The sequence below is a fragment of the Cyphellophora europaea genome (genome assembly GCF_000365145.1).
Source record: "Cyphellophora europaea CBS 101466 unplaced genomic scaffold supercont1.4, whole genome shotgun sequence".
Classification (NCBI taxonomy): Eukaryota; Fungi; Ascomycota; class Eurotiomycetes; order Chaetothyriales; family Cyphellophoraceae; genus Cyphellophora; species Cyphellophora europaea.
This window is the reverse complement of record NW_008481810.1, coordinates 2,385,240-2,399,753: the sequence shown is the minus strand read 5'-3', so window position 1 is coordinate 2,399,753 and position 14,514 is coordinate 2,385,240. Positions and strand designations below refer to the sequence as shown.

General features: G+C 54.8%; 8 protein-coding genes across 8 annotated transcripts; 1 reads left to right on the top strand and 7 right to left on the bottom strand.

Annotated features, from left to right (window-relative positions):
* Window positions 1-427: 427 nt before the first annotated feature.
* HMPREF1541_05152 (uncharacterized protein) lies at window positions 428-2,127 on the bottom strand (the record flags this gene model as incomplete). The annotated part of the gene is made up of 2 exons (XM_008719493.1): window positions 428-651; window positions 702-2,127. 2 exons carry the CDS (start codon window positions 2,125-2,127, stop codon window positions 428-430), a joined length of 1,650 nt encoding a protein of 549 aa, XP_008717715.1.
* A 785-nt stretch (window positions 2,128-2,912) lies between these two features.
* Window positions 2,913-3,608, bottom strand: HMPREF1541_05151 (uncharacterized protein; the record flags this gene model as incomplete). The annotated part of the gene is made up of 2 exons (XM_008719492.1): window positions 2,913-3,458; window positions 3,516-3,608. 2 exons carry the CDS (start codon window positions 3,606-3,608, stop codon window positions 2,913-2,915), a joined length of 639 nt encoding a protein of 212 aa, XP_008717714.1.
* Window positions 3,609-4,126: 518 nt separating this feature from the next.
* On the bottom strand, window positions 4,127-5,460 carry HMPREF1541_05150 (uncharacterized protein; the record flags this gene model as incomplete). The annotated part of the gene is made up of 2 exons (XM_008719491.1): window positions 4,127-5,356; window positions 5,407-5,460. The coding sequence occupies 2 exons, from the start codon at window positions 5,458-5,460 to the stop codon at window positions 4,127-4,129; spliced, it is 1,284 nt and encodes a 427-aa protein (XP_008717713.1).
* A 608-nt stretch (window positions 5,461-6,068) lies between these two features.
* On the bottom strand, window positions 6,069-6,995 carry HMPREF1541_05149 (uncharacterized protein; the record flags this gene model as incomplete). The annotated part of the gene is made up of 1 exon (XM_008719490.1): window positions 6,069-6,995. One exon carries the CDS (start codon window positions 6,993-6,995, stop codon window positions 6,069-6,071), a length of 927 nt encoding a protein of 308 aa, XP_008717712.1.
* Window positions 6,996-7,895: 900 nt separating this feature from the next.
* On the bottom strand, window positions 7,896-9,356 carry HMPREF1541_05148 (uncharacterized protein; the record flags this gene model as incomplete). Its single annotated transcript, XM_008719489.1, has 1 exon — window positions 7,896-9,356. The coding sequence occupies one exon, from the start codon at window positions 9,354-9,356 to the stop codon at window positions 7,896-7,898; it is 1,461 nt and encodes a 486-aa protein (XP_008717711.1).
* A 1,053-nt stretch (window positions 9,357-10,409) lies between these two features.
* Window positions 10,410-10,982, bottom strand: HMPREF1541_05147 (uncharacterized protein; the record flags this gene model as incomplete). Its single annotated transcript, XM_008719488.1, has 1 exon — window positions 10,410-10,982. One exon carries the CDS (start codon window positions 10,980-10,982, stop codon window positions 10,410-10,412), a length of 573 nt encoding a protein of 190 aa, XP_008717710.1.
* A 346-nt stretch (window positions 10,983-11,328) lies between these two features.
* HMPREF1541_05146 (fumarylacetoacetase) lies at window positions 11,329-12,809 on the top strand (the record flags this gene model as incomplete). Its single annotated transcript, XM_008719487.1, has 6 exons — window positions 11,329-11,376; window positions 11,434-11,511; window positions 11,571-11,774; window positions 11,822-12,341; window positions 12,391-12,533; window positions 12,588-12,809. The coding sequence occupies 6 exons, from the start codon at window positions 11,329-11,331 to the stop codon at window positions 12,807-12,809; spliced, it is 1,215 nt and encodes a 404-aa protein (XP_008717709.1).
* An 84-nt stretch (window positions 12,810-12,893) lies between these two features.
* Window positions 12,894-14,506, bottom strand: HMPREF1541_05145 (uncharacterized protein; the record flags this gene model as incomplete). The annotated part of the gene is made up of 2 exons (XM_008719486.1): window positions 12,894-13,576; window positions 13,627-14,506. 2 exons carry the CDS (start codon window positions 14,504-14,506, stop codon window positions 12,894-12,896), a joined length of 1,563 nt encoding a protein of 520 aa, XP_008717708.1.
* Window positions 14,507-14,514: the final 8 nt, after the last annotated feature.

Sequence of the window (14,514 nt, the reverse complement as noted above, 5' to 3'; positions counted from 1 at the left end):
TGGTGTGAGACATTGCCGGCTCAGCAATGAACATGCTATGATTTGACATTCCGGGGGCGACCTAGTCCGTGGGAAACATCGAGACAGCATCGTTGGGGTACACTTGCGACGTGATAGCTGAGGGAACGCGTCGCTCGTGAACATGTAGAACCAACGGTACGACGACGGTGAGATTGGAACCATTCTCGATACTCAGTGTACCGCATGCGAGATCCAGGTGTGATGGGAGCATTAGGAACATCTTGTGGAAGAAGAACAAGTTTTTGAAGCGGTTTTAGTCATGTCTAATCGACAGCCACGACACCAGATCGTGACTGCATCATGCTAATTCATCCTCTCATACACATACAATGTGCAAACTTTTTCAGGGCAACCACTGCCTCAAAAAGGGGTATCTTCATCTCGACCACCGCAACTCTCAACGCACCTAGAAGAAAGCACCGAGGGCGCGCTTCCACGCCGGCTTCTTCTCCTCCATCCCTGACGGATGCTCCACCGAGCCACGGCGCACGCCGGCGGTGATGTCCATATCCCTTGCTTTAATGAACAGCGTGAAGTCGCGGCTGTAAATCATCCAGCCAATCCAGAGGGCGAGGATGAGCGGGCCGGAAAGGAAGTTGGAGAAGAATGTTTCGACATCTGGTGAGCCACCTGAGTAATGTTAGCAAACTTGGTCAGACAGACGAGTAGTTGTGACTTACCAAGCGGGAAGACCGAAACGTAGAAGGTGGCAACAAGAGCAATCGCGGTCAGGAAGCAGCCAATGTAAGAGCCAACGACGCCAAAGCTGGCCTGGTATGGCAGCTGCTCAGGGGTGAAGCCGTGATATTTCCAGCCAGCGCGGAAGCGGATATGCGCAAGGTTGATGGAAAACCAGATGAACAGGAAGTTCAAGCCGGAAAGAGCCAGGAGCCAGTTGAAGATGACGCCGGATGCGGATGCCTCACCAAGGTAGGCAAGCAGACCAAAGGCGAGCTGGATGAGAATACACCAGAGGGGACGTCCGTGCTTGTCGACGTAGGCGAGGAATTTGGGTGCCATACCCTGAGTTGCGAGCGCTTGCATCGTCCGGGACGAACCGTATGTGCACGAGTTGGCAACGCTGATGACGGAGATGGTAATGACAGCGTTGAAGACTGAGGGAAGACCCTTGACACCGGCTTCCTTGATGGCGAGCACGAAAGGAGAAGCCTTGGTGTTCGCACCAGAGGCACCGAGAAGATCTGGGCTGTCCGAGGGCAGGATGATGCCGACAATGAGCAGCGAGACGATGTAGAAAAAGGTAATCCGCCAGAAAACCTGTTTGGTGGCGGTGGGCAGCGACTTGCGGGGGTTCTCAGCCTCGGCGGCGGCAAGACCGACGAGCTCGGTACCACCGAAAGCAAAGGCAGCCGTGACAAAGACAGAGCAAAAGCCCTTGAAGCCATTGCGGAACGCACCAGGGTCACTCCAGTAGTGGAAGCCAAGATAGCCGCGGTCATCGGTAGGAACGCCACCGCAGTTCACAATGATACCGAAGATGATGAAACCAAGACAGGCGATGACTTTGATGATGGAGAGGACAAATTCGACCTCGCCGTACCCTCGAACGCCAAAGACGTTGACGACAATGAGGAAGACCAGGAAGATAGTGACCCAGACAGCCATATGAATGTCATCTCGCCAAAACTCGATCGTGATGGAAGCCGCAATCAGTTCGAAAGGCAGGACAGTCAACCAGCCGATGGCGTACTCCCAGCCGTTGGCGAAACCCCAGGAAGGCGACACGAAGCGGACAATGTAGCTGTAGAAGGCACCGTTGATGGGATAGAGGACGGCCAATTCACCCAGTGCTTGCATGGTCATGAGCAACATGACACCGGTGATGGCGAAACCGATAAGGACCGCAGCAGGACCACCGCGGTGCAGAGCACCACCAGATCCAACGAAGAGACCGGCACCGATGGAGCCACCAATGGCAATCATCTGCATGTGTCGGGACTTGAGTTTCTGATGAAGTGGGCGGACGCCGGTCTCGAGGGCATGCTCGTCGGCATATTGGACCTCACCAGCCAGCTTTTGCTGGCGGACCTCGAAATCATCCTGAGGAGGAAGAGTGGTCTCGTGGAAACCCTTCTCGGTGGACATTGTGGAGGAGTCGAATGTGTGGGCGACGAGAGGAATGATAGGGTGCCCGTATGTACAAGGACTGAGAGGAGTGAGAGACGACTGCAAATGCTGCAGGGGAGGAAGGGGGTATTTGAGCTCGATCAGCTGCACGACGGTCTGGGAGGAGATGGTCTGGCGTGATGACCGCGTAGTCTGGAACCGAGGCGACCATGTGGCAAGGTAATTGCAAATGCAGGCCAACTACTCCATAACAGTATTGGATCCACAGATAGCTGAAGCAGATCTTGGGTCAAGTTCAAAGCAGAGTTCGGATTGACCCTTGCAGCATCTGGGGTAGAGTGGCGAGGGCTGGTCGAGGTGGCATGAGTGGATGCAGGTGAGCGCAGGTGAGCGCAGGTGAGATGGGTATTGCCGGGGCGGAAAGCGAAGTCATCGGCAAGGGCGAGGCCAATCAGCGGGCTGGCTCGGCAGGAGAGTTCTTCTGGAAGACTGCCCGACGGCTCGAGTGTAACTCTGTGATAAGTGTAAGGCTCTAGAGCAGGCCACTTGACCCCTGCCGCTGAGAAGGACTCCGCCGTTGACGGCAGATTGCCCGGTGGTGTTGTGTGCTGTGGCTGGCCAGGCCCTTCCTCACCCCCTTGGCACTGTGTCTTAGCGGCCCGCCAACGTTGCTTTTGCACCTCTTTGCATCTCTTTGCTTCCCTTTGCGCGAGCTTGGCCGTCGCTTGGTACCGAAGCTTGAAACCCATCCAGTGTTGCACTGCGTCCATTGTCCCGTATCTGGTGCATCCTCCGATAGCCTTTCATAACCGCGCGGCCACTAAAGTCATGTAGACATTCCAGCACAGACCGACGCATGAGAAGAAGACAATTCGCCGCTCCACCGGGATGAAGCTAAACGAAATGATTGATGCCAGCGGCCAGAGCTTGTATCCGTTGAGGATTATCGTGAATGTTTCGTGGCGTAGATTGTTCGTAATCTTCTCCCATGACTGTCCCTTGAGGAGGCCCATAATGATAAGAAACGCGCTCGTATTCATCATCGCCCCCACCGTAATGCAATCGATGAACCATTTGGTGAACAGGTTTCGTAAGCTCAATGTTCCTCGTTGCGTGAGTGCGCCTCGCGCTCGCCAGCTTGACGGGTCATCTTCGTCTGAGTCGCGACCATCAGTTGAGTTCTTTTCGACATCTCGATCTTGCAATGGAATGGAGGAGCCTATGCCTTCAGGCGGGCGTGCGGGGAAATTGCGCTCGAGCAGTTCCTGCCACTTGTAATTCGGTGGGGCAGTCAAGAGGTGCAGACAGATAAAGCGAACCAGGTCGGTCAGGTTGAGGATAAACAAACGCTAGAGTCGCTGTCAGCCAGTCGTATCCCTATCAAAGGCACCAAGGACAGCCCTTACACCTGCGAGCCGTGCATCGACGTACTGACCGAGTACGTTGGAGACGGCGCTGACAACGGCGCCTTGCAGCGTCGCTTTCAGTAGAGGTCCCATGCTTCGTGAAGCCTAGCCACCGTTGTCAATAGGGAAGCTGATGATGATTAGAAGATGGAATGAGTTGGAGTAAGAGGTGCTGGTCGTTGTGCGATTGACTTTGGTTTCACAGGCCTCCGCTGTTGGAGTTGGTTGGCGGTCGCATCCCCGCGACTTGTACTACTCTTACCTGACCCACGCCTGGGGCGCCTGGAAGTTGCGGCCGCGCTTGAGCTTGCGCATTACACAACGATGCTTTGTAGGCAGCAGGTACATCTACATGTTTCTTCACCAGTAAAGAACAGAAATGACATTCTCTAATGCTCGGGGCACTCTGAAAATATATACCCGACCGCCATGGTCCCACTTGCGCCAGCGCTTTGATAGCAAGTTCGGTGCGCCCTTGGGGCTACATGTCAGAACGCCATTCTGGACCTCGGCGCTCGCATGACTCAGGTAGCGACATACACGTATATGGTCATGATCATGTCTCATAATTCAGGTCTGGCCACTCGTCTATCTGTTTAGACTCGCTCCATCTATGTAATGTACACCTTCTTGACCTCGTGCCATCCAAACTTCTCGCCTGTAGTCGGATCCACTACCTCACCTTCCTTGCCGATTCCCGTTTCTGCAACGGACTCTCCCCCGACACCAGCCATGGTTAGCTTTCGCTGCAACTCTTCGAGCCTGGCGCGACCATATATTCGACCGTTCGGCAGTACAACCGGGTCTGACTCCACCGAGCTTGTAGTATGATGTGCATAAGGCACATTGCGGGCTAGATCATTGAGCTCCATTGAACATATGGGACATAGCGACGTGTTAGTCGCTATTCGAGCATGCCCAGGTGTGCTTGACGATGCTGGATTGAAAGCAGAATGACAAGCCGGCGTCTTGAGGGCAGACAAGCCGGCAGACAACGCCACATGTAGAAGAGGTTGCACAGGTATGGTCAGTAGGGTATGATGCGTCTCGACAAATAAGCTCGAGAGATACGGCCAGCGCGCAGCACTGAAAAGCTGCTTGTAGGGTTCCGCCAGTGTTTCTGGAGGCTGTGCTAGGAGGCCGGCCGCTTGAAACACTGGCTCTGGTCGACTTTCCGAGTGAGGGTAGAGGTATGTCGCGGCATGCTCTCTGGCTTCGATTGACTTGTTCGCTCGTACCAGCTCAATGTACTGTTGCAGCCGCAGCTCAAACTCGAGTGTTGTAGTCTTCAAGGGCGCTTTGATCAGCTTCTTGAGCGAGTTCCGATTTTCATTAAGCCATGTCAAAGCCTCCTTTGTTTCTCCCCGTCCCAATGATGCTGCGATCCTATGACATGCTGTGAAAGTCTCGAGGTCTATCAGGTGTGATATTTGTTTCGCTTCGGCCAATGAAGATGCTGTCTTCGAGTAACCCGACCGGAGGAGGTGGTCAACGAGGAGGCGGTCTAATCTTGTACGAGACCACTCGTCGTATTTCACATCGCTGAGCGAGGTGATCTGGAAAAGATCCTGCAAATGTTTTATTCGCTTGGATGTGTGCTCGTGTAATTCGTCCTCTTCCGAGCTGAGCTTGTCCAGTTTTCGCTTGAAGTTCTGCATTCTAGCAATCATGGCATCAAGTGAGGCGAGCGTCTGCTCTGGGGCCTGTCCCGAAGTAAGAGATGCATTGGCTGCATCCTTGAGTGTCGGCAGGATATGCTCCCGCTCTCTCTCGTAAAGTCTCTGAGTGTTTTTGAAGTTCCTCTTGACGAGCTCGTGTGGCAGCCGAAGTAAGGGTTGGTCCTGTTATTTGGTCAGCGAAGGTCTCTATCGGCGGGACGGATCGATCGAACCAGCAGGATGTGGTTTTCAGCCGTGAACTTGGAAGGGCCGAGTTCGGTGGCCATCGCGACACTGTAGTGGTAACAGAGTCTTACTCAAGAGTGCCTCAGACCTCAAGTTATGAAGCGGGATTATGGCTGTGAAACGCCTGGGGTCGAGGAGTGTGAGTCGTGGGGCAAATGCGTCACATGGCAGGCGATATCACGCTTTCAAATGACATGGTGCACGTAGAAGGCCTGTCCTCAGCGGGTCACCATTTATAGATCAACTACGGTGTCGATATTGTTGTATCACAGTGGGTTTCGATGTATGATACCGACACCGTTCGTCATCATCAACTCTTTCAACGAAAGCACTGACTTTTGTAGCACCATCAATCCTTCATTTCAAATCCAAGTCTTGCTCCTTTCTGCGAAGCCGAACACGCATGACCATCGAGTGCTCCTGGTACCGAGCATTGATTCGGCTCGCATTCCACTCAGCTTCTTTGATCACAGTCGTTGCAAGTGGAAAGCTGCATCAAGGACCACCATCCTTCGATGATTCGGTCAAGCCGTCCGTCCGACTTCGATGAAGGCGGCCAGCCCGGTGTGAGTGGGAAATCAGTACGTCGAGCGTCAAGGCTGCAACCGAGAGACCGACTCTCTGACGGACTGTTCATCATTGTGTCCGGTCAACCGACAAGTGAGAACCCAAGATCATCACCCTTGCCCATAGCCATGAGCCTCTTCCGCATAGCCTCAGCGCGCTCCCCCTTGGGACCCTCAATGCTGAATTCCGCACGATCAACCCACTCGCCGACGGCATGTTGCAGGACCTGCCGTGCCCTCTCGTTGCCGTGGCCTGCCAGTCCGACGGAGCCGTGAAGCGTCATTCTGCCCAGATCCTTGATGCCGTACTCGACGCCTTTGTAAGTACCGCGATGGAGGATGTTGCTGTTGTAGAACACTGCATCGCCGGGCTTCAATTCGACAACGAGTTGTCCTGGCAAGTGAGGTTCGTATGGATCTGCATTACGTTCCTGCTCCGTCCGCACCCGCTTGTGGCTGCCTGGGATGACGATCAAAGATGCGTCGTCAAACAGGGCGATATTGTACTGCGCGTGCAGCTGGTGGCCATCAGGGCTTTTGTCCTTGAGCTGCTTCGCTTCCTCCTCGGGACTGACGTCGGGTCGCACATCATCCCGATGCCAGCACAACTCGAAGTCCTTACTGTCCGAAGGCGAGACCAGCAGATTAAACAGCTCCATGACCAACTTGTCATCGGCCTTTGGGTCATCCTTCAAGCCGACAAGCTCCTTGACCACATCCAGCACCTCGTCGGAGAAGTAGAGCTCGGCAAAAGTGTCTCTGACATTCATGTCGGGATGAAGTAAATGCTGCACACCCCAGATGTTGTGTGAATCGCCCTGCTCCCAGCGTGGCCATGGTGGGTACTGTTTACCCACGGTACGGATGAAAGGCCACTTGCCCTGCCGCGCTCCATCAGTCAGGTACTTGGAGGCCGCCTTCTGGCCCAGGAGCATGTATTTGTCCAACAGACCCTCCACCACGACGTAGCCATCGCGCTCCAGTGCGTCAAGATTGGGTGTGCTCGACATGCTGACGGCTCCGGGCTAAGATGCTCACGACGCTAGGAAAGCATTGAAAGATATGTGCAGTGAGGAGGCGGAGGGTTGAAGCAGCTGAGGTGATCACCTTGCAACCATCATCTCATGGTGGGGTGCAAGAGGATGGTATCCACCCAGCCCTCCTCCACGCGATCTTGGCAGCTCCGCAGTTCGCGCCCAACTTCCCCAGGTGCCGGTACATTGTCCATCGGTTCAATCAGTCCCTCGCCATTGTGCTCTTGCTCTCGTTCTCGGCATCATCTTCCATCCAACTCGTCTAGCGGGACTAATGACCCGCCGAGACCATCTTCCACGTGGTGAGGCTAGCCTTGTCAAGCATTAGCTTTGGCATGCAAAAGCTATCGAACAGCCAGCCCTTGTTTCTGTCGGGCATGTCGCATCTGCGGCAGGAGGGCTGTTTCAACGCCCGTAGCTATTAACAGCGAGTTCGCGGTAAAATGCAGGCCCTCCTCGAGCGTATAGTTGCAGTGGCAGGCACAATCAGCCGCCCTTTGACTTGATGAATCCAATCTTGGTTCAGTCAATTGCAGCCTCGTTCTCATACAAACATGGCATTTGCCGCTACTAACTTGAGGAAGATATACTGTCTAGCCCTTAGATCTACAGACTGTACGATAACAGCGACAGAGTTTGCTACCATATGGTAGTCGACGCCACCTGTAGTAACAAAGAGTTCGATAAGCTGGCAGAGATGTGGATGCTGAGGTCACGACTCTCATTATCATGCTTCAGCGACAGAAACCCCCTGCAACGTTTTTGGGTCTCCCAAACCAACAAGTCAAAATCTCCCTGCATCGCCTTAGCATACTTTTTCCCCGAGTCATCTATGAGAACGACATGCCCACCCAAGATTTCATAAAATATCATGGTCTACACGGAGGAGCCACTGTCAGACCGCTTCTCAGACGGAACCGAGAAGTTGGGGGTTGCGGCGCCGCTGCCGCTGCGTCGTCTGCGAACCACCAAGTAGGCGAGGACGCCAACGATGGCGACCACAGCCAAGGTGACCCCAGCACCAATGCCACCGGCGGCAGCGTTGGAAAGCCCCTTGGAAGAACCACCACTAGCCGAAGAAGAGGAAGACTCGGCTCCCTCGTAGGTCTGATTGGCAGCCACGCAGAAGTCCTGCAGGGAGCCACACGTGGTGCACCACTGGCCGGCCGAAGTGATGCCGACGGCCTTCATGCGGTCTCTGAATTGGCCGTAAGGAAGAGCGAGCTCCTGGCCGCCAAAGAGGGGGTAGGCATCGAACGGCGCGGCGCCGTCGGTGCCGTTGCGGAAGCGGAAGCGGACCTGCAGCGTGTCGTTGACGGCGTCCTCGTCGGGGAACTGCGCGGGGCTCTCGGCGTCGCCGCCCTCGGTGAACATCTCGAAAGCGATGGTGGAGGCATAGTCTGGGATGCCGTAGAAGTTGGGATCGGCGGAAGTCAGGTTGGTGAGGCCGAAGAAGGACACAAAGGTGTCGTAGGAGCCGGAGAAGAGCTGGAACTTGTTGCTGCGCCCGCGGGCGGCAACGGTGGTGTTCATCTGGCGCAGGATGCCGCCGATCAGGGTCTTGGCGCCAATCATGCGCTCCGGCTCCGAGGCGTTGAAGTTGGTGTTGTACTCCCATTGATCGGCGAGATAGCGGAGCTGGTCGAGATCGGAGGGGTCGATCTCGTCCGCGATGGACTGGTTGTGAATGGAAGCAACGTTCATCAGATCGAAAATCTCGTAGGCATTCTCATAGTTGACGCCGTCGTCTCCGAGAATGGGGCCCAGGAGGGGCACGAACCGCGAGTAGAACTCGTCCGTCTCATCGTACACGGCTTGGTATTCGCTCGTATTTAGATACGACTTCTGTGACGCGATGTGCGCCGGGCAATTATCGTCGCCCTTGATCCAGATGGCGTCCTGGCTGGTGGCAGGCTGGCCCTGAATCAGGATGAACTGGTAGCCGTCGATGGGACCGGTGTAGTCGGACCCATTCGTCAGAGCTTCTGCGGCCAGCGACTCGTCCAAGTCGGCCAGCGGCGGGTACAGACCCTGCAGGAAATTGTTGGCCGTCTGGAACAGCAAGCCTTGGTTGGGCGCGCTGGCCCAGACTTGTCGGCTGTCAACCTCGTCAGGTGCGATGCCGGCAATCTGGGATTCGGACCCAGTGGCAACGTAGCGTTCCCGGTAGAACTGCCCGGAATTGTAGGCTTGCTGCGCACCGAGATTCGTCAGGTGGTAGCCGGGGAACATGCGCGTGGTGCGATCACCATGTCTGGTGAAGACGACGACGCCGTGAATGGTTTCGGCGGCGGCAGAAGCCGCAAACGCGGCAGTCAACAATGTTTGGAGACCCATGCTTCTTTGTCTCTGGTGTGACTCGCCTCTAGATGTTGACAAAATTTCCAGAGTCTACTTTTCAAAGGTCCTGGCAGAGGGGCCACCAGGTTTTTATCAACAATGGCGGGGCAGCGCACCATGAGGAAGATCTTCCTCGCTTGAGGGGGGCCCTAAGCAGGAAAAAGACTGCAAAGTGCCCGCATGCATGTCCGCCGGCTCCCCGAGCTTATCAGATACTCTTTTCCTGCAGCCTCCTACGATTCAATCATATTCGTCTGCGCTCGCCGACCTCGCTTCCTGAGTTCGAGGGACCACTGCTTGGCAAGGGTTCCCCCCATCCTTGGCCTGCCAATAACAGCGCCTCAGATCCCGATGCCAAGCAGGCTTGGCGTAGTGTAGCCCCTCGAATCGATACCAGACCAAGATAAAGATGGGGCCCAGGTTGTACAAGTGGCTTCCGCGGAGAAGGCCGATACGTATACGGATAGCTAGCTGCGTACGAGCAGAGACCGTACATCCCCCGGGCACCATCAGCTCATCTCCAGCATTACACAGCGGCGCAGGCTCAAAACACCATGTTTCGCGCATGCTGCAACGCCATTGTCCTCATGGGTCTAGTCGAAATGATTGACCTGGCGAAGGCTATCACACAAGTCATAAGAGAAGCATGAACTCCAGATGACCACCTCTGTGTTAGCTGTGTTGTTCACAAAAGCCTGGACGGACCCAGTCTATTTCATTGGTAGCCGGAAAGTCAGCTTTTGCCTAATTGGGAATGCGGGTCCATGCCAAGCGTCATGCTATTGGTTAGGAGGGTCATATTCAGATGGTCGTCCGATCTACCTGGGTACCTAGATACCGTCAGCCGAGCATTACCAAGCCTTATACAGTATACATACCTAGATAGCCAAGGCACGTATAGCCCAGTGGTATCGATTCTATTCAGCCTAGGCCGTGCTATGTATGGATGCATGAGTTGCAGCAGCGCCCGCCCCCAAAGAGAACAATATTGCAAAAGTTCACACCCACCGAGCTTGCATTACGTCGTAAGCGAAGCAGCACAAAGACCCCTCAGTTCCCACTAGCAGGCAAGAACTCCAGTCCCTTACTCAGATCCTCCCTCATCTCCCGCCCACCAACCTTCAGCGGCTGGCAGTCCTGCAACACAAACATCATGCGCGCCCACCGCGTCTCCGATGTGTTGACCCACTGATGCTGCGTCGCACGCTGCACGGCCACGTGGCCCCTCTTCATGTGCTCCACGGCCCCGGAATCCAGCACCATGTCGATCTCGCCCTCCAGCACGATGCCATAGTCCAGGCTCTGCGTGCGGTGCATGGCGCAGCGGTACCCCGGCGCAAAGTCCACGCACCGGATCACCGTGCCGCCCGGGTTGACGAGGCCGGTGCCCTTCTGCATCAGGGAGTCGTAGGCGTGGATGTCGGCGTCGTTGTTCAGGTCTGCGGGGAATTGGGACGTGGTGTAGACGACGCTAAAGGCCATCTGGTCCTTGTCGTAACTCTGCCAGGAGAACTCTTGGGCCGAGTGAACGATCGCTTTGGACTCGTCATTGTGGGAGGTGATGAGCCTCCTCAGGGGAGGCAGGTCCGAGAGCTGTCCAGATGCATTTTCTGTGGTCGACATGGTCTTCGAAAGTGGCACTGAATGGGTTGGTGCTGGCAAGGCCTGCTACTGATATGCAATAGTCCGGGTTCAGCTGTGCTCGCTCCGAGAGATTGTCGCAGACTTTATGAGCATTCGGAAGGACCCGTGGGGCATCTGTACAGTCGCCTACTGTACCGAGGAAGCGATCACGTGACCAGACTGATCACTTCAATCGCTTCCGACACGGCACAGCACACCATAAGCACGGCTAGCGCTGTGCAGAGTCTTCGACCTGTCAATCACATTTCCGTAGAAACACATTCGTTGTTTCCTTCTCCGAGCCGAGCTACGCAAACAGTGCCGAGTCTCGTCGCCCATCTGCATCATGAGCAAAGGCGCCCTGCCCTTCACGATCCACAACCTTCCCTACGGTGTCATCTCAACACTAACGACTCCCACTCGACGATGTGCAACAGCATACGACAAATAGGCCGTTGATCTGAGCGCTCTGTTTCAGAATGGCCTCTTCGATAGCATAACGGGTCTCGAGCAGGATGTGTTCGCCAGTGTGGGTCATCAGGAAGCAAGCTTCGGTGTGTCTAGACAGCTTGCTGATTCGAACGACAGGCAAAACTCAACGCATTCGCGTCATTGCCCACTGCCAGCCGGGTGCAAGTGCGAGCGAAGCTGGTAGAGTACCTGTCCAAGGTCGACGTTGCCAAGGATGCAGAAGACCCTGCCTTCCACCTCCTCACCGAGGTGCAGATGCATTTCCCTATGCACACGCACAATTTCTCAGACTTTTATTGCTCTCTGGAGCATACCAAGAATGTGAGTGGCTCCTTTCCGATTGTCTTGTTGGAATTCCAACCCGATAGTGCACTGCTATCTTCACCACCAACCCCATCAATCCCAACTGGTTCACCATTCCGTCCGTATACAACGGCCGAACATCGAGTCTGGTCATCTCCGGAAACCCCATCACCCGTCCATTGGGTGTGTTTCCGCAACGTGACGTCGATGGAAAGGTTTCGACACCCAACTTCCAGCCAGAGACCTACCTCGACTTCGAGCTGGAGATGGGCGTCTTCTTGTCCAAGCCAATTCCGCGTGGGCAGCGGTTGAAGATCGATGATGCAAAAGAATCGATCTTCGGTCTTGTCTTGCTGAATGACTGGTCGTCTCGGAACATCCAGTTCTACGAGATGCCGCCTCTAGGGCCCTTCCATTCGAAAGGATCAGGCACCTCAATCTCCCCGTGGATCGTACCCATCGAAGCCCTCGAAGCTGTAGCATGCCCAAGGCACACGACCCAGGAGCCAGCTCCGATGTCGCATCTGAACTGGACCGATGATGCGAAGGCGACCTACAATGTCGAAGTTTCCGTTAAGATTATCCGTGAGTAGACATCCTTGACGGATAGAGATCGACTGCTGACGCGCTCTAGGCGACGGTCAGACGTACACACTGGGAAACAGCAATCTGAATGAACTCCACTGGACGCCCTTCCAGCAGATCACACATCTAGGCAGTGCCGGCGAAGGTCTCGCCACCGGAGACATCTTCGGCACGGGGACAATGTCGAGCTCGGTACGTATTTCTGGGTCCCGAATCAAATATAGAGCTGACAGGTTTTATTCGTAGAGGACGAACGAACAGGGTGAAAAGATCGGTCTCGGCTGTATCTACGAGCGAAAGCTGCAAGGCAACACTCTCTCAACTGCTCCAGCGGATATCGTTGATACCTTTTTGAAAGATGGTGACGAGGTGGTCATGGAAGGCTGGGCGGTGAAGCCGGAGACCGGCGAAGTGTTATATGGATTTGGCGAGTGCAGGGGCAAGGTCCTGCCTGCAGTCCTGCCTTGATCTAGTGCGACTAGCCAGGAAGACCAAGAGGAGCCTCCGGCTGATGGAAGCGACCGCACTTGTCCGGGTAACAACGACTGTGATTTACGCGCCAGCAAAGCAGTCATCGAAGTCCCAGTCACCCGTCACAGCAGTGAAATCAATGAATTGGAGATAGTCCAGACCAAAATTGGGTGTTGCTTCCGCGGCCTCGTGACGCTCTATCGTCTTCGACACAAGAGCTGGGTCGGTGGCAGCCTGCTGTCCAAGTTCCTTCAGTGTCTCGTGCTCCAGCATCTCGGGAGTCACCGCCGAGTCCAGTACAATGGAGACATTGGCTCCCATGGGCGTTTGCGAGGATGAGTGCTTGGCACTGACTGGAATACCATTGTCGTGAAGGAGGTTCAGTAAGGTTGGCAACGCTTCAGAGGCACTGAAAGATATTTGACTGATAATCTGGAGGCCTTGTAAGAGTGCAGATGCAAAAATAGCTGCAGCATCTGCCGTGATCGTAGCTGCCTGTACCAATCCTAGCACTGACTTAGCCGCACGGTTCAGACAATTACTGGCATGTTCCGGGTAGGGGTCACGCAAGAGCAGACTCGGTTGATCCATGTTGAAGCTGTCGAGTTGGCGAACAAGATTGATGACGTTAACAACTGCTCTGGTCGAAGCGAGCCGGTGTTCGTCGATCGAGACTTGGTTGTCGAGTGTCAACGCGACAGAGCCGGCGACCAGAGTGTCCGCCAGGATGAGGACTCCAAGATTAAAATGAAGCACAAGCCAAACTAGCAATAGTCAGCGCTGTCTAACAGCCTTGTATATGTCAGTGTGTTACCATAACCAAGTCGGCTCTTGTCGCTAAGCAACAGAAAATCCCGCGCGCACTTGTCCAGTAAGGGCAGGAATATGGCCTCAAACTGCTGCAACATGTCGAGGCAGAAGCTCAAGGATTGCTGGAAAGACAAACTGGTGCGTTCGTAGAACAATGTATCCTGGACATCGGTTATGGCAGCCCAGCACATGGTTTTACAAGAGCTGCCCATTTGCAGTATTTGGAGCACTGTCGCATCATCTAATATATCTTTTGACGTGTGCATACTGATGCTTTGGGCTGCAAAGTCTTCGACTTGTCTGGAAACAAGCTGCCACACTCGTGCGTGTGCGCTGGGGCCCGACAAGACGATGGGAGGCTGACACCTTAGCAGACTTCTCGACACGTCGCATACTATTCCAAACCAGTATGCGCTATCCTCGAGATGATCAAGTTCATCTCGATCCGTCGAATTTGGGACGTGCTGGTTTGGGCCGACGTCTGGTAGCGATATTCGCGATTCGAGTCGAAGCTGAAGGTAGTGCCGTAAGGACGTCTCGTAGCACATTTGGCTGACCGGATGCATTGCGCTGGATCCTACCAACGGCGTGATGGCGAACAGATAGAGCGCAAGAATCGAGCGGTAGCAGGGCAGTGTCAGCACACAAAGTACGTCTGCATGCGCTTGGTCCCATAGAGTCTGCATGAAACGTCTTCGGGCGGCTTGGTCATCGCTTCCTGTAGTATTGAAAAAGCCAGCTGGTAGCCATCGAGAGGAGAAGGCATGTACAGCACTCATGAGTGCTTGATTGACGTAAGTGTCCATATTGTCATCGTCTCCCGCTCTTCTCGGGGCCGCTACTGGCAGACGCAACCTCTCGATGATGGAGGTCTCCGGCTTCATGTTGCATC